This window comes from Vulpes vulpes, chromosome 1 (assembly GCF_048418805.1).
Source record: "Vulpes vulpes isolate BD-2025 chromosome 1, VulVul3, whole genome shotgun sequence".
Classification (NCBI taxonomy): Eukaryota; Metazoa; Chordata; class Mammalia; order Carnivora; family Canidae; genus Vulpes; species Vulpes vulpes.
In genome coordinates this window covers 83,271,914-83,298,645 of record NC_132780.1, presented here as the reverse complement: position 1 = coordinate 83,298,645, position 26,732 = coordinate 83,271,914, and the positions used below count along the sequence as shown (strand labels likewise).

At 33.0% G+C, this 26,732-nt stretch overlaps 1 protein-coding gene across 4 annotated transcripts in view; it reads left to right on the top strand.

Annotated features, from left to right (window-relative positions):
• Window positions 1-26,732, top strand: part of STXBP5 (syntaxin binding protein 5) — a 165,408-nt gene that overhangs the window by 119,937 nt on the left and 18,739 nt on the right. Inside the window, exons 20-25 of one of the 4 annotated variants that reach the window (XM_025997974.2) lie at window positions 1,118-1,177; window positions 1,280-1,327; window positions 15,069-15,119; window positions 21,207-21,446; window positions 22,887-23,256; window positions 24,221-24,386. In XM_025997974.2, the coding sequence (XP_025853759.1) occupies window positions 1,118-1,177; window positions 1,280-1,327; window positions 15,069-15,119; window positions 21,207-21,446; window positions 22,887-23,256; window positions 24,221-24,386 (935 nt within the window). The remainder of the gene's footprint in view (window positions 1-1,117; window positions 1,178-1,279; window positions 1,328-15,068; window positions 15,120-21,206; window positions 21,447-22,886; window positions 23,257-24,220; window positions 24,387-26,732) is intronic. The other 3 variants (XM_072718870.1, XM_025997975.2, XM_025997976.2) reach the window with 3 other exon arrangements.

Below are 26,732 nucleotides of genomic sequence, written 5' to 3'. Positions count from 1 at the left end.
CTGGGATAAAAAGGAAGAAAAGTACAGAAAAACTTTTTTATTTACTTCCAGTTATGTTCCAGGCATTTGCTTCTATCAGGAAAGCTTTTTATTCATTCAACAAATGTTTACTTGGAGATTCTGCGTACAAAGCACTTTGCTGAGTGCAAAGGGGATGCAAAGATGAATCAAATGGAGGCCCAGATGTGCAGTGCAGTGGGAAAAGGGCACATGTGTATAAACTTTTTAAAATATGAGGTATAAGTGAGGAACATCATAAGAGACATGTACTGATAAATGATTATTGGAATTTAAAAAGAGGGAAGATGATTTATAGCAAAGAGATTGAAAATTTATAGGTGAGATGTCATTTGAAATGTCCTGCTGTTATAAAGAATAGATTGTTTAGTAAAGTTGTCAACTAGAATACTACTTAAGTTTACATTTATAAATAAAACATTTATTTTAGAAACACCTTTTTTGAGGAAAAATGTCAAATCTTAATTATAAAAATATTAGATAAACTTATTGGGAGTCACAGCCAGAATAAAATGAAATATTTATTACCTCATTAAACGTAAGTAAATATTTGAACATACCTAAAATTATAAGTATTATCCTCAGTATTTTAAAGATCATTGTGGTAATGATAGGCTTATATATGATTTTAAAATTTGTATATAAAAAGTTAACTCTAAAATAAGTTGCCAGAATACTTCTTGCATGAGATTCTTAGTTCTAGGTGAGCCATATTCATTTAACATCAAAGAATTTTTGCATTTTTTTTCAGAAAGAGTTAATTGCTGCTTTTCTTTCAGAAAGAGTTAATAGCTGCTTATATTTTTATCTGTTCTCTAATATCTATGCCAAGATTTTTCCAAATGGTTGCAACTTAAGGAAAAATTGTTCTAGATTAGGGATTTCTCTACCATGAAAGATAATGTACTACTGTTTGCTATTCTTACTATAGTATTAGAGGAGTTGTTATTAATTATATGCATGACCTTTTCTTGTGGCCAATAATATGGAAACTTATCTTAGAAGTTACCAGATTATTTTGCTTGTACTTTTCCCTATGACAACCCAGTGTTTGTGACTGACGATATGCCTGTTCCTTCCATTGTCTTCGTTTGTGTAGGTTCTTCATCACCACACAATTCAGATGATGAACAAAAAATGAATAATTTTATAGAAAAGGGTATAGTATCTTTATTTTAAAGTATTTTCTTTTAATTATTTTTAATTCATTTAGTTTACTTTGAATAGATTTTGACATTTTATATCAAAATATTATTTTCAGTGAAGACCAAAAGCAGAAAGTTTTCCAAGATGGTAGCCAGTGATATAGGTAGGAAATAGAAATTTCTCTTTTGTTTCTAATCCTTGCTATATGCAGTGTTACTCAACACCAAAAAATGATCTAATGCATTGCATTTTGTATATATTAATTTGTTACTTCTGTGCTAAACAATAATCTCTTGGGCTGTTTCTTCTAAACTCATTGGGGCAGTAATTATTAAAAATCAGTTAAATTGGGGTTGCAGTTCTTCCTCTGACTTAAAATGTGAATTATTCTATTTTTATTTTTGCTTTATTTAAAATAAAGCAGGGTTCAATTTATGCCATAAATAGTACAATTCTATACTTCCAGATTTTGAGATCTTTTTCCTCTATGGTTTTTTATTTGTATTTTCTCCTAGCTTTATTTCATCTTTCTCAAATTTTCAAAACCCTCAATTTCAAGGAAATAGTTCTCTAAAATATTGACTTTTTTATTCTGTAATCTGCACTATCCTTGAGTTAAATGGGAATTTTCTTTTTTTTTTTTTTTTTAAATGGGAATTTTCTTAAAACTCTTCCTTCCCTCCCACACACAAGTAAAAGTGATTGATAGTGTTTTATATTAATCCTTTCTACTGGTTTTATGAATATACTTTGAAATGAATTACCTAGTGCAAGATTTTCAGTTTAAAATTTAAAATTCCAATTTGGAAGACAAAACATAATCAAACTTTGAGGACATAATCAATCTCTTAAGATTTTTTGGTTGGTCATAAAAATTTGAATATTCTCTGAAGATTTTTAAAGGCTTGAGAAGCACTGTTTTACAAAAAGAGAATAAATTTAATCTTTGATTTAAATCTAAAATTCTTATTATACTGTTATGTTCTTTTCTCAAAAATGCCTACCATACATTCCTTGAATTATATTAAATGAGATGCATTTCAGGGCAGTTGAAATAGATTTACCTTTTCTCATGATAATGTAAAGTTAAATTTCAAAAATTTAACAGAAGTAGCATCCATATTGTCTACATGTTGTAAATTGAACCCTGTTAAGTCATATTAACGTTGGCTGACTATTAGCACCTCTGGTCATTATTTAAATAAGATGGTTTATTCTTGGGCAATGGGCTCTTCATAAATGGGGAAATGATTATCTTTTTGTGGTTTTATAGTGAATCAGTTGGTAATAGTTAAATTGCTTTAATTATATACTAGCACTATAGCATAATATTTTTTCAATCAAATTTTTAAAATATTTTGTCTTAATGGTACTTACTGTCATATAATGTAAAAAATTAGAAGGGACTTTCCTACATACACTTATTAATGAAAGAACTTTTAGAATTTAATTATATGGGAATTTTACCTTGCATGAAAGGAACCTTGTATATAATTACAGTTTTAGAAATAATTTCTCTGCCCCATATTTGACCTCGAGGTTGTATTTGCTTTGTTAAATGTGGTGACTAGTTCCTCTCTTTCTTCTGTGTTTTGAATAGAATATGTAACGTGAAACATCTGAGCTTGAATATTTGAAAGTCTTCAGTTAACACATTTCTTAGACTAAGAACATTATTGGAAGTTCTTTGGTAACGTTCTTGCTTTTTATGTTATTGGCAAGTTTTTCTTTTTGTCATGCCAATTTTTATATTTATGGTTTCTGGGAAACATGTTAACTTTATTCAGTTTTTTAAACTCAGGTTACTTATACAGTTATATTTAATTATTTTACATCCTCAGAAATTACTGCTCTATTTCCTATTTTATGTATAACTTTGTTTGGTTTTAGTGGTAATCTTTCAGAGTGGTTTTTAATCTCAACATAGATCCAAGGAAAACTCAATTCTCGATTTTTTTCTTCATTCAAATGGAGACTGCTCCATTTTAGACTTTTTTTTTTACAGTTGAAAAAATGAGGTTTTTTTTTTACATTAATGTCGAGTTTTGTAATAAGTGTTAACATAAAATATCAGTGAAATATCAGAAAAAAAATACATAGAATGTCCTGTGCTTTCTATGTAAAGTTTATGGTGTCAAGAGTGGTAGGATTCCTTGAGCCTTCTGAGCTCACTGTGTTCCCTATCAGCCAGTCCTGTACTTGCTCTGAAGTCTCCTGGGCCTCATAAAATGACCACCTCTCTCTTCCTCAGTCTATAAACATTTATAGCTTCAACTATAATGTAGTGATGAAGTGTCCTAATAAGGGAGGACATAAGAATTAAGCCTAGGCCCTCAAGGTTGACACTAGTAAGAAAGACACTTTGCTGGGAAGGCTGACTGAAATGTCTTGCAGCTTCACCTTTTCTTTTAAGGTAATTGCTACCAATATTGGAAGGGTGAGATGCAAAATGTCATTCTTACTTTAATGCTCTAACCCAAGCTTGAAAATCAACCCCTTTATTACTACCTGACAGTACAGCTGAGATAACTAAGATAACAGTTTAAAAATACACACACACACACATACACACACATTTAACAATTACAATTCTTCTGACACCATGCCAGCCCTTTATAAATAATATTTTTTATTTATTCAATGTAACTACAGTGAGGGACTTACTATTACTTCTCATCTGTTTTACAGATGAGGTAATGGAGAGGTAGAGTATAAGTAATGTATCTATTGGTTACACAGCTAGCAAATGACAGAGCCAGGATTCCCACCCAAGTAGTCTGACTTCACCATTTGTCCTTTCAACACTGTACTATTACCTCTTAAGACAATTTACCAAAGTCTGTAAGGATTCAAAACCAAGTCCACTGTATGATTTCTAACTAGATATTCTGGTAATGGTCCTGTTCTATCTACATAGGAACTTAGGAAAAAATATGGTTCCTGTTAAGTTCTTCCCCAGCACCAGATCAAACATAATATATAGTGCCTGGAAGTCTACTTTTTTCAAAGACCAGACTGAAGGAAAGTAACTACAGTGACCAGTAGAGCCCCTAACCCATTTACCCAAAACTTAGCTTCATTGTTTCCCGGCTGACAGCTAACTCCGGTAAATGATATCAACAGTGACTTCTTTGTATTGCATAAGAATAGCAGCCTAAAAAGGCATAACTTTAGTCTTGTGAGTTTAACAGCAAAAATAAAACAGAATATAATGCAATTGCAACATTCCTAAAGAAAGGTACATTCATGTAATACACATATAGTGACTTGGTTTTGTCTGTTCATACTTGATGATTAATTTTTGTTAGTAAAATCTTAATGACCAGCATTTCCAAAATCAATCTTTCCTATAGTGCTAACCATTTCTGTAAATTATTTAGAAAATAAGAGTGGCTACCAATTCTGATTTGCTTATTTATATTTTATAAAACTTTGGAAGTATGAAATTCTGTAAAACTATTTATTAAGTTTATATAAGAATAGTCCTAAAATGAATGTCTTTATTAAAGTGTTAATCAAATTTTTATGATACCTTGTGAATAAAATATGGTGCAGATGCTAGCATTGTTTGGTAGATTTTAAAACTACATGATCAGCCTTTTCTAAAGTTTGTTGGTTCTATTTCAGTGATTCTATTTCATTGTGAAAGTGGATTTCTTTTTTTTTTTTTTTTTTTGTGAAAGTGGATTTCTAGCTGGATTCTGTAGTCTACAGCCCTGCCCATGTCCCATAATATTACTAATTTTCAGATAGAAGAAATGATTACGGGAAGCTATGAGGGGGAAATAATTCTAGAGATTAAAATAAAACATTCAAAACTTTAATGACTTTAATGAGAACTGTGCCAAAACAAATAAAAATCATGGCTCTGTTCAATGAGCACCTCCCAAGTTCCAGGCACTATAATATTCTCCAGATGACATTTATAAACCTAGGAAGGATTGTACCTCCATGGTCCTTTTAATCTCTCAGATTCTGGGTTAAGAGTTACTTGGGTAATGACTAATTTTCTTTTTTTAGCAAAAACTGAAGCAATTTTTGAAGTCAATTTAAATGATGGTAATGGTCATTAGTCCAAGTACTGTTTTTGTTAGTTCTCTTTTACATGAGTCCCAATAATTCCTTTTTTAAATTAAAGAGTTCTAACACAATTTAAGTAGGTTCTTAGTTATTATATTCCAATTGCTAATTCATTAAATCCTACAGTTTTAAATCTGCTTAAGCCCCCTTATTTTTTAAGAAGAGATTGAGCCTCAAAGAGGTTAAATTGCACATCCAAAGTAATGCCCCAGAGTAATGACCTAGTCAGGACCAAAATCGAGATCTCTTGACTCTTATTTTACTATAGCATGTCTCCACTCTCATACTTTAAGGTTTCTTTTTCTTGTGGTGTCTTCCTTATTCTTTTATATTTACAAATTGAAAAAAATGCTCAGAGATCCATTTGGAATTTGCCATGTGAATAAAAAGGTATGTATCAAATTGATTAAGCAAAATTTTAAATTATAAAATTGTTCTAATTCATTATAAAACTCAAATTAGTACTGATATTTCTACTTTACATTACCCAATATTCAATCCCAAATGTGAGGCTGTTACTCCTTTAGAAGTTCATCTTTATATTTAATCTACAATATGGCTATTGGAAGAATAGAAGTTCATCTTGAGAGAGAAGATGAGTCAAGTGTGCAGCAATACCATTTTTACAGGTAAAATTACTCTTCGTTTGTGAAGAACTGAATTTCACAAGCACTTTAAAACCATTATACTCGTCTGAGGTTTTCTAACAAATTCTTTTTCTCTTTCAGGATTACTAACATCTGAAGAGTATGGCATAGTGTGTATTGGATTTTAATTTTATTTCAGAATGTATCTTCTGTCAAATTTCATAATAAAATCTCAGCAATATCTGTTTGTCTTTTATATTTCAGTACTTCCTGTAAATGCAATTCTTTCTCCTTGAACTTTTTCTTAAGTTGGAAGAATGTAAAATGGTCTTTCTAGAAATAACTTATGTTTGATTCCAAAAGTAAAGTAAATTAGTCCAAATTAAAGTTAAATTACTGAAATAATTTCTTTGTCAAGTATCGTTTGAGTAGAACTGTTAATGTAGTGATCCCTTTCATGAAGATGGCGTTGAAGGGAGGAAGGAAGCCTCTGACACTTCCTGGAGTTGAAGCCAGAGCAAAGGCTTTGAAGGCCAAGTAAGAAGTACTGAAAGATGTCCACAGTAACAAAAAAAAGAAAAAAGAAGTAGAAGATCCATACATCACCTGCCTTCTGACAGCCCAAGACACCACATCTCTGAAGATAGCCCAAATATCCTTGAAAGAGCACCCCCAGGAGAAACAAGCTTGACCACTATGCCATCATCAAGTTCCCTCTAATGACTGAATCAGCCATGAAGAAAACAGAAGACAACACTTGTGTTCATTGTGGATGCCACAGCCAGCAAGTACCCGATCAAACAAGCTGTGAAGCAGCTCTATGACATTGGTGTGGCCAAGATCAACACCCTGATCCAGCTCAATAGAGAGAAGAAGGCATATGTTCAGCTGGCTCCTGACTATGATGCTTTGGATGTTGCCAACAAAGCTGTGATCATCTAAGCTTAGTCCAGCTGGCTAAATCACCAGCTGGTGAAAATTTTTTTTTCCACCAAAAATACTATTAATGTGGCAATTTACGCTCTACCGTTACTTGTATTAGTTTGCTATTAGCTGCCATAACAAAATGCCACAGATTGGGTGACTGAAACAACAAAAAGGTATTTCCTTTGGAGTAGTTCTGGAGACTAGAAGCCAAGATTAAGATATTAAGGTTTGGTTTCTCCTTGGCTTGTAGATGGCTACCTTTTCATTGAGTCTCACATAGTCTTCCTTCTATGCAGGTGCAACTGTGGTCTTTGTGTGTTTAAATTTCCTCTTCCAGTCAGATGGGATGAGGGTCTGCCCCTAATGGTCTTATAATTTCAGCTTAAATCACCTCTTTAAAGGCCCTGTCTCTAAATACCTCACATTCTGAGGAATTGAAGGTTAATGTTTCAACATACAAATTTTGGAGGAACAATTCAGCTTATAACACTTAGGGGTTTATTCTGTAGAAAATGCAGAGTTTATTATGATATCCTAGGCATAAAGTTTTATGAATTTATGGAAAGCAAATAGAAACTGGAAAAATATTGAAGACTAAAGCTATAGGAGTTCAAGAATTAAAAGAACTTGTTATAGCCGAATCTTAAGAGATGATTTAAAGATTCCTCTCCACTCCAAGTAATGGCTATGTGTTCCAAATTTCAAAAGTGATCTTTCTGATGAATAGGCCTGTGTTTAATTTGCCCTCTTTTTTTCTTCATATCATTTGTGAGAAAATTCAGCTTCTTTATGTAGAAGTAAAATTCCAATGACAGTTTGTGTTGATTCATTTACTTATGCACTTATCACCATGCTCATTGACCACACCTTAAGTGCTATATACATACACAAATGCAGTATTTTGCAAGATAAATTTTATCTCCAAACTCATGTAATTTATATTGTAACATGGGAGATAGACATTGATATTATTAGTTCTAATGGCTATTAAAATAATGTGTGATAAGTGGCAAGGATTTCTACTTCTTGGTCCCACTTTCGCCTTGGATCTTTGCCATACCATATAAGCTGATTTTCAGTCTTTTTACTATTCTGATTTTTAAAAATCTAATAGGCATGCATTTCAACATTTTGCTTTGAAAGAGTGGCATTGGATCTCTGCAGGCGGTAAAAAGTGATATTGTCACTTTATTTTAATTATCAAACCTCAGTATAAACAAAGTTTTGGTTTTTTGGCATCTTCATACTACCGTAATAGTCCTTTTACTTGTTATTGTGTACTGTTTACTATGAATGTCACATTCTAAAAAGCAGAAGTTGTATTTCTGTTTTCCCTTAAGAAACCTTCCTTAGAAAAATAAGATGTGGAACACAGTAGATAGAAAAATTAAAGGAGAATTATAAAATATCTGTTTAATTTCATAGAAGCAATATGAATCTCCATAATTGGGAAACTTTACAAAGATTTGTACTGTTGCAAAGAACTAACAAGTATCAGCCATGACAAAACTGTCATCTATGGTACCATGGTCCAAACAGTGCTCTTGAGATTTGTTTCTTTCCTTTGTATTGAAACTACCATTGCAGACATGATTGCTGTCATCATGCATCACTTCATTAATTCCTACCAAGCAAATGCAGCTCTTTAGTACTCAACCAGTTAGTTTATCTTCATTGCAGTTTATAAAAGAGAGCAGCGGTTGGGCATCTGCCTTTGGCCCAGGGCGTGATCCTGGAGACCTGGGATAGAGTCCCACGTCGGGCTCTCTGCATGGAGCCTGCTTCTCTCTGTCTATGTCTCTGCCTCTCTCTGTGTCTCTCATAAATACATAAATAAAATCTTTTTAAAAAAGAAGAAGAAGAAGAGAGCAGAGGCTCAAGTGTATGGCCTGCCAAAACATATCTCTGATACCAGTTTTCTTTAGATGGAAGAAACCTTATTGTCACCCCACCATTTCTGCTGTGGACAGAGGCATAGGGAAAGAGAGCTAGTTTTTTTTCACTAGTGACAAAAAAATTTCAAAACAAGGAAGATACTGAGTACAAGGAGCAAGAGTTGGAGAATACACAGTTGAAAAAGAGAAAAACAGACTATTTGTCTTCCAAGAATTCATTCAAATTGTCTTCCATTTGAAAGCTTCAGTGGGAATTAAGTAGCTTCAAAGCATGATCAGAATTTTTTTTAAAACATGCAATGAAATCTGCTGACAAGGTAACTGGGTTGGCAAGTGCTTCTGAGACTCCTAAGAAGTAAAAATATGGCCAGCAATAATTGCTGGATAAAGTGTGCGACTGCTTCATCCAGGATACAGAGTATACACTAGGAGGACTTACAGGTTCTCTAGATGTCAACCTGCCTCTTGTGGACCTGCCATCAAGGAGGTGATTAAACAGACCTGAAAACAAGTATATTCCCTAGAAGTCACAAAATCAAAAGATAAAAACATATGATCTAAACTTCAACTTCAGACCTTAGGTTTGGGACTTAGCTTTCCACAAAAAACATCTGTAAAACTAGTCAAAATGGATGGGCTCTTCTTTCTAGGCATTGCAGCAAGCAGTCCAGGGCTACCATCCTTGAGAGAAAGGAAAAATATAACATGAGCCCCATGACCTCCCTCGCTTTCTGCCATGGAACACTTTCCTGTTGCAGTGCAGGATGGGTAGAACTCAAGAGGAGCTGCAGTCTGATCAAGCTAAGGAGGCAGAGATTGGATTTCTGGGCTGCTTAAGTGACTAGAATTTGTGAGAATAGTGTACTAGATAGGGAGGGGGGGATTTTCTTAAAAGTCTGTGAGATTTAACTCAATTCCAGTCTAAAGCTGGGCAAGACTCTATAAGGCCTAGCAGCAACCATCTGCTATGAGGCTGAGAGCTGACAAGGGTATCAGCAGTCATGCCATACCAGGAATTGTTGCCATTAGACCTTGCTGAACACCTTGGCCATTCTGGATATCCCAGAAAGACCACTCTTGAAAAGTCATGATTACGTCTTAGCATAAAAGCCATATCCTAGAACTAAATTCAAACTGAAATAGACCCACCCTAGCAAAGAATAAAACCAAACCTGATTAAACCAAGGATCCACCAGTAATTTAACTGCAAAGCACAGCAAATCTCAATACCTACTAAGATGGAGGATATAATACAGCCTCCCTTCAACACATTATCCACTCTGGTCCAGCATTCAATCAAAAGTTAGTAGGCATGTGAAATAAAGATTCAAAATCAAAAGTAGGAAAATGTGACCTATAGTTAAGAATAAAACAATTAGTAGAGACGGATTTCAAGACAACCTAGATGCTGAAATTAGCAGACAAGGATTTTTAAAGTAGGGCTAAAATATGTTTTACTACTGAAAAGAAAAAAATAGTCATAATAAACAGAGAATAGCAGCAGTAGAGAGAAAATAGCAACTTTATAATGAATAACATGAAAGCTCTTGTACTGAAAGTTCAGTATCTGATACGATAAAATTACCCAGATGAGTCTCTATCACTGGATAGAGACTACAGAAGAAAGGACTATAGAACCTGACAGCAGAAAAATACAAATACAGTGAGGAATGCCCAGGAGCTAAATACTTCCCCACGTCCTCCTTTTGCTCTTCCCCTTGCCATAAAATAGACAAGTTACATTCAAAGGTAGACAATAATCAGTCTGGCTCTAGATTTCTCAGCTACACACAATGCTATAAGAAAATTGAATGACTTGAGTTTTGAGGGGATATAGTTGTGAGCTGGGACTTGTACATCTTACCAGATTTTCTCAGATGGCATGTTTTTCTCTGTCTTCAGCTAAACAGAAGTTTGTGAAATATGCTCATATGCCTTTCTTTTAAACTTTAAAAAGGAAAACAAGCTACTTCTTAGAGACATACTTGAGAAGACCTTGGGGTTTGGGGAAAGTTGTACTAGAAATGATTGTCCCCTGTAGTACTCTATCCTAGGGAAATAATCAAAATATATGAAAATATTTTCATACACTTTTATTGTCTTAGGTATTAGAAAAAACCTTATTCAGTAAGTGTTCATATAAATATGCAGCCATTAAAATAATAACAACTGATGTGAGAAAATACTTCTTTTAGTAATGGGGAATAAAGCAGGATACAGATTTGTGTATTAAATAAAATAGATATTAAAAAGTAGGAAATATGCAAGCGTCTTGCCTCTTGATTATGGGCATTCACGATGGCCTTATTTTCTGTTTCTATATTTTCCAAATATTCTTTAAAGAACACACAATTCGAAAAAGCTTAAAGGTAAAATGCATATGGGATGAGACAGAAGATGTTAATCTATTAATGCCTGTGAATCTCTTGATTGAAACTGTTTTTCATCTAAAAATTCTAATTCTATATATTGAAGAAAAAATGTAAGTTTTAAAACATTTTGGGAAGAAGATAAAGAACATTGTCCCAAGTGAAAGATGCCTTACACAGCAGTTTCTACCGTGTAATTTCATGCATATGAAGTTCTAGAATAGGCAAAACTGATTTGTGGTGAGAAAATAAAATCAGACCAATGGATATTTCTAAGGATGAGGACAGGATTTGATTGGGAAGACTAGGTATAACCTTTCTTGGATGTTGACGAATTTCTATATCATGTGAAGGGTTGAGTTACTTAGGTGTGTGCATTATCAAAACAATGTATATTTAAGATTTGTTCATTTGTATGTAAATTTTACACCAGAAGATAAATATGGTCAACAAATAAGTGAGGAACACACAGTTGTGTGAAAATGTATGGTGTCTGAGTTATTCTTTACTGGCTTTATCTCCATATCTCATGGTGTTAGATGAGTATTGCAGGGTAAGAAAGTTATAAATTCAGCGTACTCTAATTGACACCTTTTGCTTACATCTGTTAGTATTTGATACAGTGCAGTGGAGTTATTTCATTCCTTCAGTAGACTGAACTCTTAGAGGGCAGGAAATCCCTGCCTTCTGGCACATGGCTGGCAAGTGCCCAATAAATGTTTTATAGATTAATAAGTATCCCACTCTCCTGGTCCCCACCTCTAGTGTAACAAAAATGTTTCTCTATTCATTAAAATTGTTATTTCTCTTTTTTATAATATTAATTGGTAAGCGAAATTAACACAAAATAGCAAAGGTTAATCCTTTAACACATGTCATTTCAAGTTCTCTGTTCAAGGAGATTGCTTAAAATTATGTCAAAGTGTTACAGCAGTGTGGCTTAAATATCTTATCTTTTGAATACTATAATTGAGTTCATGGTCAAGTTGTGGGTCTCATTACAGAGTGTTTTAGGAAGAAATATTAGACCCTATAATTGAATCATTTTGTGACAGTTAAAGAGTAGTTACTGTAGTCAGAAGATCTGCCTACGCATTTTTGCGTGTGATTTTAAAACCTCAATAAAATGTCAAAATTAGACCAAGTGAAGAATGATTCAGAAGTTAGTTATATTCAGGGTTTCTTTTTAACATGATAAAGAAATTAAGTAGTGTTAGATGTTAGACCAAAAAAGTTGTATTTTACGGGAAAGATTAACCTACATTTTTTAAATATTTGAGAATTTATATAAAAGAATTTCTAGTATAAAATGCTGAAGGAGATTGAAAGCATACACTTAAGAAATTCAGAAGGAAATTTCATGCTAGTGAAATTTTTTGGCAAGAATATGTATATGGTTATTGAGTGAAAGCTTCAAAAAATACATTTCTAGGGCAGCCCCTGTGGCTTAGCAGTTTAGTGCCGCCTTCAGTCCAGGGCGTGATCCTGGAGACCCGGGATCTATAGAACCTGACAGCAGAAAAATACAAATACAGTGAGGAATGCCCAGGAGCTAAATACTTCCCCACGTCCTCCTTTTGCTCTTCCTCTTGCCATAAGCAGGCTCCCTGCATGGAGCCTGCTTCTCCCTCAGCCTGTGTCTCTGCCTCCTTCTCTCTCTCTCTCATTCTCTGTGTCTCTAATAAATAAATAAAATCTTTAAAGAATACATTTCTAACAAAATATTTACTTTATTCTCATTAATGAAGAATAAACTTGAAATAGCTTGTATATTATTTATTTCTTCTTTATTATAGCTGTATATTGAATTTACTTTTTGAAACAAACTTAAAAGAGGTTGAACTTACAGCGGTGTATAGCATACTCTTCTATACTTAATGTCCTAAGGGTTTGTTGTTGTTGTTGTTTCCAATTTTCTTGTTTTAGTTACTTGGAGTATTATCATAGAATTAGAATAAAGGAACATTGGGTTGTTTACAAGTGTATTAGTAGTTCATTTGTATAGCATTTTATAGTTCGTTTAGAAATTGTTTCATTTGTTTATTATTAATAACTAACATTTATCAAATCCATATTGTATGTCAGGTATTCTGTTCAGTGCTTTGCTTACATCATCTTGTATAATCTTCACAGTTATGAAATTGGTGTTACTATCTATCTATCCTTACTTAACAAATGAGGAAATTTCAGGTTTAAGGGCAAAGTGATTGGCCTAAGGTCACACATCTGGTAGTTGAAGTGGATTCCATCTCAGGTTTGACCTGATGCCAAATCCAGTCCCAACCACTATTCTTTACCCTTCTACATTTAGAAACTATTTATTAAAGCTTGTTCAGGGAATGTTAATTATGGACTAACTGCATATGCATGCTAGGTTTGCTCAATTAGTTTTGATCCTATCCTGAAGTTTCTTTTAGTCTAGGGACCTGGCTACTCAAACTGGTTCATAGAGCAGCAGCACTGGCATCTTTTGGGAGCTTGTTGGAAGTGTAAAATCTCAGGCCCTAGTCCAGGAGTATAGAATCATAATCTTATTTAATAGGATCACCAGGTGATTGGAGTATACATTCAAGTTTTTGATAATCACTGGCCTGAAAGAATAGCTGGATCAAAGCAGAATACTGAAGTCTAGAGAGGCAGCCACATCATCTGATTAATGTCTTTAGACTCTACCAGACTGATTTTTCTGTTTCAGATAACATATAATATCGTATAGATATTATTTATCAGTCTGTGTATGTTGTACCCATGATATTTGGTGAAAACCTCAATTCTTTTGAAAGTGTTTAATATTGCATTTTAGAAGATAGTTTTGGGGGTATGATATCTTCTAATTTTAGGGAATTGAATATTAAATACAATTGCAACCATTTATATAAAAGCAACTAACCACAGATTTCATTGGCTAGTTTAGTTTATTTTATCTTTTGACTGATACTAATTATTTCTGGGTGAAAATGGGATAGGACTGATTGTATATTTGACTCATTTTTTTTTTCATTAAAGGATAATTAGATTGATGAAGCTTAGAAATGAGAACTTGATTCCCCCATCCCTTCTCAGTTTGCCTAATGCCTCTTTCCTAATACTGGATTTGTCATTTTTTTAGATGTGGAAGTTATATACTATGACTGGATTTCTTTGTTTACATGGCGCCCTTATGGACTAGCAGGGTCTGTGCTTTAAATATCTCTTAACAGCCCAAAATTTAACCCAATATATGCATTCGTGTATTAACAAACAAGTGCTTGTTCAAAATTGTACATAGGAAGCACTATTCTGTTACGCATGCACTGCCACTAACATCATATAGTTAAACAACTCCTAACTTTAAATCACTTCCTAGATTAAGGCAATAACTGACTTTGAGGATGGAAAGTGAATTCCAGTAAGTTTATACAGTCTTTTTTATTCTGATGCTAAATAGAAATGACATAGAGATAGTTTACATTTTTGTAAATCCCATAATTTTAGATTGAGTATGACTCTGTTTTTCCATTGACGTATAAGTAGAAGTATTAACTTACATGAAGAAGAGACAAATCCATATAGTTGTATGATACAATCAAATACTTAAATTTAATCTTAGATAGAGGTTGTCCTATATTCTAGAGATTAAAAAAAAAAAAAATGAACCCAGTAGCTATGAGGTTGAGGAACTGGAAAGATTTTATTATATCAACTACCCAAACTCAGTCTTCTGCCTCTATTGGCCTTACTTGCAACACCTTCCTTCTGAGAAATGACTCTGCTTCTCAGAAAAGACTAACCCTTTCTTGTGAACCTAAGAAATAATTAATAGAATTAAAAAGTTTTCTTGAAGTAACAGCTTCAAGCACACAGATATTACATCAAGTAAGTACAAACTTTTTAAAAAGTTGAAACAAGATTTACTTTCCACCCATAATATTATTAATCATGTTTTAATTATCTTAGCATCTAGATTTAGTAATAAAAGTATTTACTGCTATCTGGAAGAGCAGTTGGTATTAACAAATATGAATCAAATATTCTTCAGAACTTTAAAAATGCATTTTATTTTTCAGCAAAGATGTCAAGGAAGTTAAGCTTGCCTACTGACCTAAAGCCCGACTTAGGTAAGTAATATAAATAAATAAATAAAATCCATTGTAGTTAAACTCCCTTCAAGGGGAAGATAAGGAAATCAAAAGATTTAGAATTACCGTAGACTAGAAATCAGAAATCAAGTTTAAAATGACTAAGGTGTTTAAGGATTAACCCTCTAGAATGGCATCTATAAATTATAAAAGATTATAAATTCAAGCTAACAGAAATTACATGTTTTCTCAGCTTTCATACTTTAAACAAGATTGAGCATAAGACTAAAATTTGTGCAATTTCAGATTAATTTGTTGTTATATCTCATTTAACCATCTGAAAGCTTATTTGAACTTTATAAACTTACAAGAATTTAACGTTTTCACAATAAATTAGTTTTCTGTATTACAATAAATTTCTCATATCAAGAATCATTATTTTTGGTGATAAGTTGGGAAGTTTCTTTTTCTGTAGTACTGTCTATGCAACTAATCTAGGAAAGGAGAATGAATATATTTACATGTTCCTTTTGCTTTATATTCGGCTCAAAAACAGCTCCCTGAAAACACAGAATAGGGACAAATGACATTTCAGTAAAGATAAAAATAAAGAAAGCTTTCTTTTTAAACTCACTTTTTTTTCAATTTCAGAAAATTTGATTGCCTTTAAATAAAAAGTAGACTAGGTAAAGATGATTTCACCTGCCTTTGTCTTAGAAATAACTAGATTTCCTCCCTTACATTTGCTCGCCCCCATCATCATCTCACTGTTTATTCTCTAGATTCCTTAACTGCCTTTTTATGCATAATGCAAACTTAGGTGTTGTCCATTTCACTGTACTAATTTAGCATTTCCAAATCAGATTCTTATCTCAGTTAGTGTATGATTATCAGTGAGTAAGCATAATCTTCCATTGTCAGCAGTACAAGGTTCTGTTCCTGAACATAAGAAAAACAATTTAGTAGAATTCTGTAGTAACACTGGTGTTACGGGAAAAAGAATTAACCCTAGAACATATGATAACATATATTTTGAGAAGGAAATCGCTCCTTCCACTATATAAATGAAAGATACAATTTGAAACCAAGCGTATCTGAGGGGCAAAGTTTTCATCACTCTCAGAGGCCTGTGATTTTAATAACTAAATACTGCTAGTTAAAATGGTTTTGTATCTTCTAGTATCTTAAGAATTTGAGAAGACACATGTAAAAGTACTTTTAAAATTAGTAAAAAAAAATGCCATAGTTATTTTTAAAAAGAATATTACACTTATAAATTATATAAGTAATTCAATCAGCATATATATTCCATGCTTTTATATAAATCATCTTTATTCAGTTCATGTTTTAGCTTACATGCCAATGTATTTCGGTGCCCTTAGCCAATTACAACTGATTGATACATACCTTGGAACAGTCTCAAGTAATTTTCCCTTCAAGTCATTATACTGCTGAACTATTTTTTGACAGAGATTCTTATCTGGTAATTGTTTTACATTGGCTGGGGAGTCAATGGGGAAAAACAATTCTATTTATTGATAGGCTCAAGCTACCAGATGGTCCTAAAGCATCTGAGGCTATTGGGCTAGCTCTGGAACCTTCTGTAACTAGAAATCACTTTGGCTTGTGAAGAAATCTTGTAGCACTCCACTTTGACTATAACTTCACCATGCTGCATTTTGTGGCCCAGTCGCATGCGTGACATTGTTAGATTTCTGATGTTACTTTTCTAGTATCAAACTAGAAGAAAAAAAATAGACTTTTATACCTTATTGTGAATTAGTCTTATGTCCTAGTTTACTCTCTTGGCTTTATGTTTTGATGGGGGGAATAAAATGTTGTTATATAAGTTTCTATGTGGAAAGAAGAGGGTAATACATGCAACTAAAATGTTCTAGGCATCCAGAGAGTAACATAATAGTGATTTTATAACATGCTTGTAACACCTACAGCTGGATGGAAGAATTAACAACAAATTTTACCTGATTTCAGAGCTTCCAGTAACATCACATGTTCAAATATATTTTTGTATTTAAAAACTATTGTCAATAATAACCAAAACCCTCCCTTGTATTTTGGTGGTTTGACTAATTCCTTGTTATCTGGAGTTGCCTGAGAAAGTTTTGGACTTGGACATGACACAAGTTCTGACTCTTCCACTGATTAGCTTTGTCTATTTTATTATTCATTAAATTAAAATAATAAAACTTTTCACTTGTTTTGTGGATTCAATAGAATGATAAATGTAAAGTATTATGAGAGTGTATATCACATGGTAGGCCTTGCTTAGTGGTAGCTATTTTCATTTCTGCTCTTATTACTACAATCTAAATTAAAATTTCTGTTCCATTTGTTTAGCTTACCCAATTTCTAAAATTCAAGCCACAAAGGTCCACAACATCTGATTTAACAATAGTCAGTCCAAGTTGTAATTCATGAACTACTAAAAATTCTAACTTTATTTCAAACAGTTCTAGGCAGATAGGATTTTGTAAGTTCAGGATTGATACAGGTTCACTTCATTTTCACATATTAAACTAAACTCAAGAGTTTCTTTGGTAAGCTAACTTTTATAGAGAAGTCATAATAAAATGCAGTTGTAGTTTTTGAATTTTATATAGTTAAATTAGTCCATTAAATCAAAACACTGTTTTTTTTGGCCTATGAATTTACATTTGAAGTACAGATAGTTGTGAATTACCTATGGTAATTTTAATAGAGAAAAGTATGAATTTTTACACAGATGAATTTATAATGAAATTCATCTTACCAAATTTTCTTTTTTAATTTTTTAAAAATTTATTTATTTAAGAGGGCAAGAGGGAGGGGCTGAGGGAGAGCAAGTCTTAAGCAGACTCTGCATTGCATACAGAGCCAGACATGAGGCTCAATCTAATGACCATGAGAGCACAACCTGAGCTGAAACCAAGAGTTGGATGCTTAACCAACCGTGCCACCTAGATGCCCTTCAAATTTTATCAAATTTTCAGTGATTTCTATCTTTGTCACTGGGCCACAACTGAAAATATATGTCCAATCACCTGGTATGTGTATGATTTATTAAAGTAACAAATATTTTTTTTATCATTGGGAACTACATCTAAAATTTCTACTATTTGGGGTGCCTGACTGGCTCAGTAGAGCATGAGACTCTTGATTTTGAGATTGTAAGTTTGGGCCCCATGTTGGGTATAGAGATTACTTAAAATCTTAAATAAGGAAAATTTCTATTAATTTACTAAAATAACTTTGAAAACTTTAGAGTTAACATTTGGAATCAGCTTATATATTTAATATTACATACTCATCCAGTAATGAGCTGTTGCTTATAGAAAATTGTTTCATTTACAGGAAATAGTTCTTTTTTTGCCATGTCAAAATCTTTAACAGGAAGTATAGACAAAACAGACAAAACATTTTTAGGAACTGTAGTTTGAAATTGCCTATGTTATTTTTTTAAAAAGATTTTTTTTTAATTTTTTTTTTTTTTTTATTTATGATAGTCACAGAGAGAGAGAGAGAGAGAGAGAGAGAGGCAGAGACATAGGCAGAGGGAGAAGCAGGCTCCATGCACCGGGAGCCCGATGTGGGATTCGATCCCGGGTCTCCAGGATCGCGCCCTGGGCCAAAGGCAGGCGCCAAACCGCTGCGCCACCCAGGGATCCCTTTAAAAAGATTTTATTTATTTATTCATGAGAGACACAGAGAGAGAGAGAAAAAAAGAGGCAGAGACACAGGCAGAAGGAGAAGCAGGCTCCATGCAGGAACCCAACGTGGGACTCGATCCCGGGTCTCCAGGATCAGCCCTGGGCTGAAGGTGGTGCTAAACTGCCGAACCACCCAGGCTGCCCTGAAATTGTCCATGTTATTGCCATAACTAGTAACTCTATTATTTTCAGAGGCTAACTGTAATCAAAATTTTGTTGTCTATAATTATTATTTGGGGAAATATTTGTCAATTTATGAATTTAAATTTTTTTATAAGATTTATTTATTAATTTAAGGGAGAGAGAGAGACAAAGAAAAAGAGAATGTGCATGCAAATAGAAGCAGGGTGAGGGGCAGAGGAAAAAGGAAACAAATAAACTCCCCCCTGCGCATAGAGCCAGACACAGAGCTCAATCCCAGGACCCTCAGAGCATGACCTGAGCCAAAATCAAGAGAATCAAGAGTCTAACCCGCTGAGCCACTCAGGCGCCCCTGAATTTAAATTTGATTACAAAAGCTTTTAGAGGGTATAGTTAGAATTCAATTATATCTTTTCTATTTAATAAAATACAATTTAGAAGATTTGACTGTGGTTTTTTTTTTTTTTTATCTTTTATGGCATGAAGTCATTTCTTTCATGATAGCATTGAAAGCATATGATTTGAGGAACTATTTATTAGATGTGAACAGTAGAAACTACTGGAAATTTTAATGTATCACACCTTTAGATACTTTCAACTATGGATCTGCCTTCAGCAAGTATTTATTGGATACTTTTTAAGCCAGGCACTATGCTGAACTCTGTAGGGCATCAAAAATGACACAGCTCTTATACTCAAGAAACTTAGAGTCACTTTAGAGTAGGCCTAAGACAACTCTGAAAGAACTACAGAACAAATATACTATTAGTGCCATGGGAGAGAAAAGCTGTCGAGATTCAAAGTAGAGAAAAATCATACATGGTTTTAGGGATCAAGGTAAACTTCATGAAAGTGATGGTACCTAAGTGGCATATAATTATGCACAATCTTGACAGATCGAGAAAAGGGGGAGGCACAGGAACCAGTCAGAAAGAAAATAACAAGCAAAAGTGTGAAGTAGGTGAGTGCAAGGAATGTCTGGTGAGCAATAAATGACACCGCTTATTCCCACTGAAGATAGGGCCAGGAAAGAGTTGGAAGTATTTTGTGGAGAATCTTAAAAACTTGCGTAAGATATTAAACATGATCAAATAAAGAGGAACCACTGAAGATTTTTTAAATAGAAGTGATAGAAATATGACTGTACCTTATAAAATTCAATTGAGTTGTGTTAGAAGCCTGACAGAATGAAGGTGGGAAGACCACTTGGGAATTATCAGCAGTCTTGATGAATGGTGATGAAGGCCTGAACAAAGGGTAATGGAGGTTGATTGGTAGTGGAAAGAAGGAAATAACACTGGAATAAAATAACAGGACTTGGCATCCCATCAGATATATAGGTAAAGTGAAAGGGAAGAGCAAAATTGAAACTCATTTTAAGTGTTGTTCCCTAGAACAAGATTGTCATGAATATAAGTGCCATTAGAAGAATTTGGAACTTTGAGGAAATGATGTATTTTGATTTTGCATAGTGAGACATAAGAGGAAAAAATTCCCATAAATTTGGAAATTCAGTTCCAAGAGAAAAGAGGCCAAGGCTCAAGGTAAATTTGCAGTTGGCCACAGTGAAGAAGGTAGCTGAAGACAAGAGAGAGTTTATTAGTTTAATGTTGAAGTATCCCTGTCATTACAGAAAGAGCCAGATAAAGGGATTATACCTGGTATGCAATTAAGTATAAGCCAGATGCCAGTTAATATGTTTTGATGTAAAATGCCTTGGATGAATGTTGATTACAGTTAAAATGTCTTTTGAGAAAAATGAAGGCTAAATTTTTATGGCTTAAAGGCTTTCATGTGGACATATTTGAAAAAAAGTTCTTCATTCAACAAATTTAAAGGTAGAATCAGAGTTACTTCTAAGTGCATTTTTAAAATGTAGACAACTGAAAATGCCCATAGTTTTCTAATTCTACCCAGCCATAAAGTTATATTACCAAAGGAAGAAACAGCATCATGAGAAAAGAAGGTGGTAAGGTCTAAGATTAGAAAAGCAACCAGGATACAAAACAAAGTGCTGCATTAAAAACCATGCAGATCACACATACAAAACTTCACTGGAATGCACCCAGCTCACTTCTGAGAAGTGCGAATTTATCTGTTTGTATTTTATTTTTAAGCAAAGGAAAAAATTAACATAAAGAGTAAATTGTTTTTCTTTTCAATTAAAAGAAAACTAAAATATGCTACAGGTTTTGTGTTTTTGCAGACTAAGTATTTGGCCAAGTTTTTATGATATTTTATAACTTGGGCAATCTCACATCATTTTAAATCATTTCAGATATAAAAGATAATTCCTTCAGCCGATCACGGAGTTCCAGTGTAACCAGCATTGATAAAGAATCTCGAGAAGCAATCTCTGCTCTTCATTTCTGTGAAACTTTTACTCGAAAGGCAGATTCCTCTCCCTCCCCATGTTTATGGGTTGGTACTACATTGGGAACAGTGCTTGTCATTGCACTGAACCTTCCCCCAGGAGGAGAGCAAAGGCTTCTTCAGCCAGTAATTGTCTCTCCAAGTGGTAAGTATACTTTCATGCTATACTTATATTGAAGATCTGACTTGTTATATTTAGTAGAAGCCTTCACTTTTCATTTTTGAATTGATCTAAGAATTCTAAAATGTAAACTAAATGGAGATGTAGTCTTGTTTTTAATGAAGGAATCCATGGAAAAAGATTCCAGAATATTGTTTATTTATACAGCCATTTAGGTTTTGGATTTTTTTTTTAACTCTAGGATCATGTCTAAAATGATTACTACATTAGAAAATGAAAAAAAAACTGTTCTAATGCATTCTAGGGTACCTTAAAATGCTATGTTCTGTAAGCAAGAAGAATGATACCATATTTAGGAGAAAAAGCAAAAAGTATTTTTTAAGCATCATACAGTTGGCTGTTTTTAATATCTAAATGTGGAGTCTTAAAATGTTAGTTTTCTTTAAAGTATTGGGAAAAGGTGACTTATTAGATCTTAAGAAAGAATTTATGACCTTCATATATTGAAAAGGAGATTAAATTTCATCAAATATATGTGGAGCCTGACCTGGAAATAACTGAAAAATCTGGTTTTCATTACTAATTTATGCTGTTTTAGATAGAAAAAAAACATGATTGTACCTCATTAGTGTATCCCTTGTTTATACAGTGGACTTTAACATTACTTAGAACTTAAAATGTAATTATGATTTTAATGATAATCTATGAACTATCTTTACATTAAAGAAACAGTTTGATTTATTCATTCAGCTCAATAAATATTTGAGTATGTTCTGTATGCCTAGTTGTTAGAAAAGGTTACATAGTGATGGTAATCTTACTAATCTTCTGTATATAGGGAAAAAAAAAAACCTGGAAAGACAAGCAACATAAGGAATGTTCTGATAGCCATATTAAAAAGTAAAAAAACAAAAAACAAAAAACAAAAAAACAAGGTGAAATTAATTTTAATAACATTTTATTTAGCCCCGTGTATCCAAAATACTTTCATTTCAGCATGTCATCATTATTTTTAAATTATTAAGATATTTTACTTTAAATTATATTTTGTACTAAGTCTTCAGATTTGACATGTATTTTACTCTCACAGCATGCGTCAATTTGGATAGGCCACATTTCAGAGGCTCTTAGCAACATGTCGCTAGTGGCTACCATATTGGACAGTGCAACCTTAAGATGCCATCCACTTGCTCTCAAATTTGTTGATGGTACACTTGTCAGATAAGAGAGAAGACATAGTTCTGGGCATCCCAGTATTTATCTGGTTGGGGCATATAATGTTGATTTCTTTTCTGGATTCAGATACATTCTTGAAGGTTGAATCCCTTCAGTAAGCTGGTATACAATTTCAGTATAATATGCATTGTACATGTTTTTGAATGGCTACCATGTGTCACAGTTGGAATAGACCTATTTGCTGTAAGGTTTAAAATATTTGTTATCTACTAAACCTCCATATTTTAGGTACTATATTGAGGCTAAAAGGAGCGATCCTGAGAATGGCATTCCTGGATACCACAGGCTGCCTAGTGCCACCTGCATATGAATCCTGGAGAGAACACAATGTTCCTGAAGAAAAAGATGAAAAGGAGAAATTAAAGAAACGACGGCCTGTCTCCGTGTCCCCGTCCTCTTCTCAGGAAATCAGTGAAAACCAGTATGCAGTGATATGTTCTGAAAAGCAAGCAAAAGTCATCTCACTGCCAACTCAGAACTGTGCTTACAAGCAAAACATTACAGAGACCTCTTTTGTGCTTCGTGGAGATATCGTAGCATTGAGTAACAGTATTTGCCTTGCCTGTTTCTGTGCCAATGGACATATTATGACTTTTAGGTAAGAGTTAAAGATTTTTAAAGAAAACAAATGTGGCATTTACACCCTTAAAACATAGTACTACAGAATGATATTCCACTTAAATGCTTTTGTTTACAGTCTTATACACTGAGAATTTATTTTCATTCAGTTAATAGTAAACAAGTTTATGAAGAACACAAATTAGTTTTATCTCCCTCTCAAGTATTCTAAATCATAAAGGTTTATAAGGTCCTGCCATTTTTTTGCCTTCTGTAATACTTTGTTCAAAACTAAAACCTACCTTCCTTATTTTTTTTATAATTCCAATTGTTAATATACTGTTTTGTATTAGTTTCAGGAATATAATATGGTGCTACAATACTTTCATACATTACCCAGTGGCCATCATGACTAGTGCCATCCTTAATCCCCATCACCTCTTTAACCCATTCTTCCATCATCTTCCATCAGTTTGTTCTCTATAATTAAGAATATTTCTTGATTTCTCTCTCTCTCTCTTTTTTTTCCTCTTTGCTCGTCTGTTTTGCTTTTTAAATTCCACATATGAGTGAAATCATATGGTATTTGTCTTTCTCTGACTGACTTATTTCACTACGTGTTATATTTTTCAGCTCCATCCATGTTGTTGCAAATGGCGAGACTTCATTCTTTTTATGGTTGAATAATATCCCATTGTGTGTATATGACACACACACACACACATATATACATATATGCATGTGTATATATAGATACATAGATACATAGATGTATTGATACAAAAAAACTGCTTCCATATCTTAGCTGTTGTAAATAATGCTGCAGTATACATAAGGGTTCATGTATCCTTTGAATTAGTGTTCTTGTATTCTTTGGGCAAATACCTAGTAGTGTGATTGCTGGATCATAAGATAGTTCTATTTTTAACTTTCTGAAACCCCTCCATACTGTTTTCAAAACCTACCTTGTTTATTATTAACCACTTTTTAATATTTTTCTCAAGTTTGCCAAGTTTAAGGCCTCTACTGGATGTGTATTACTTGCCCCTCACCAACATGCGGATAGCCAGAACATTCTGCTTCACCAACAATGGACAAGCTTTATATCTTGTTTCACCTACAGAAATCCAGAGACTCACTTACAGTCAAGAGACCTGTGAAAATCTTCAGGTAAATAACAAAAATATTACTATAATTTATTCAGGGATGAAATCTTCTCTAATGTCCCTTAACTTTTGTTCATCTCTTACACTCTCAGGAGTATACAAATGTGCCTATATGGGAAAATCCAAAACCTGCCTTTCCAGAGCATTTGCTTTGAGACTTTTGATAAAATAACTTCATCTGACTGTTGTTGTAAGAGGGACTTATTTCATTCATCCATATTTTTTCTACCCAGTGATGGCAGAGAAATATGAAATATTACATATATTTTATACCCACTCTCCACATATAGTAAATATCTATTATACACACACAAAGAAATCCTTTTTAAGGAGGTGTGTTAATATGCAAATAATTGTATCTACACATTGCATCATCCCTTCTCATATACTCTGTATTCATAAGGATGTAGATACATATAAGAAAAAATAATATTTTATAGTTTTCCTCTGAATATTTTTGTTCTATTTATGAAAGACTACATTCTTTAAATACAAAATTTTTTTAATATTCAAGTGCCTTATGAGCTTGTATATACAGTTGACCTTTAAACAAGATGTGTTTGAACTGTACAAGTGCACTTATACACACATTTTTTTTTCAGTAAATACAGTATAACACTGTAAATGTATTTTTTCTTCCTTGTGGTTTTCTTAATATTTTCTTTCCTCTAGCCTACCTTAATGTAAGAATACAGTTTATAATATAACACATAAAATATTTGCTGATCCACTGTTTATATTATCAGTAAGGTCTGCAGTACATGATTAGTAAACTTATGGAGGATTCAAAAGTTATACATGGATTTTTTGACTGTGCAGGGCATTTTGGCCCCTGACCTTCATACTGTTCAAAGATCAGCTGTATATTACAAATGATCAGTTTAATTTCACCTTTCAAAATAAAAGTACTCTTATATTGAGATAAAAAAATTAATACTTAGAGGAAACCATTATCTAAGGGAACTTTATAATGAAAGTTTTTGCAATTAGCCCTATTTTACTTACTTATAATGAATTTGTGGCTCATTTTTAGAATATGAGCTTTAGTATCAAGACTGAATTAAAGTCCCATCCTTGCTAATAATTACACAAGTATGTGACCTTCGGCAAGTTACTTACTATTTCTGAGCTTCATCATCTTTCAAAATAGGATTTTAAAAAGTGTCCATGCCGTAGGATATGATGCAGATTAAAAAACATGTGCACATAAAGTACTTAGCATAATACTTAATACAGAGTATATACCGTCAGATGTTAGTATTATCTCAGTAAGCTAGACTGTCCTAGAAATGTACTTCTAATGATATAATAAACCTTGAGGATGAATCAATTACAGATCTGATATTTTAGATATAAATTTCCACTTATATTTGGGTGGAAATATTTTTTTGAAGTTTCCTCAGTGTCTGAATTAAACTTTTGCTTTTTTATGGGGAAGATAAAATTTTTCTTTAGTGTTTCCTTTCACTAGTAAAATGTTATTGTAAAAAAAAAAAAAAATAAAAAAAAATAAAATGTTATTGTATTAAAAATAATAGTGGACAATCAAATATATTCTTAATTCATTTTCATCTGAAATGTGGTCTTAATTCAGTTACTCAAAATTTTATTTTTTATTTTTTATTTATTTTTTTTTTCAGTTACTCAAAATTTTAAACTTCATCACTTTTTTGGGATCAAGTCTATTCTTTGGTCAGTGTTTTCTCTTATTTCAGTAAAAATTACTATCAGCAGCACTAAGCCTTACGTATTTATTTTTAAATGAAAAGGTCATTTAGTAACTCAGTTTCTTTTAATAAGTATCGGCTATGTTCCCTCGTGATATAAAGATAAGTGAAAAATGAACTCTAAGCAGTTTGTGTTAGAATGTTTCTTTGAACATTATTGACATTTTATTTACTGTATATTTTCAGTGCCTAAAAATAATGCTTTGGTAAAAATCTGTAGTAAATATAACCTGTATACCTTGGTTTCCAGAGTGCCCTAATGCATTGTGCATTCATTTAAGTTTAGCCAAAAAAATAAGGACGATGCATACAAACATTAATGGATTTTTCAGCCAAGATGGAATAATAGGGACCATATTAACTGTCCTGCCTGAAGTAACCCCCAAAAAAGCAGACATAAACATAAAACGACAGTTTTAAAGATCCTGAACATTAAGCAATGAAAGAAGGTAATCCCTGAGAGACAGAAAACAAAAGAAGTGCTCCAGTTTTAATGTCTTGATAGTCTATGCATGTCTATACATGCATAGAGGGAAGGTACTGAGGCAGAGTCTGACCACTTCAGACTCTGAAGTGTCTGTTGCACTTGCCGCTGCAACAAACTTAGTGACCAAAACAACATA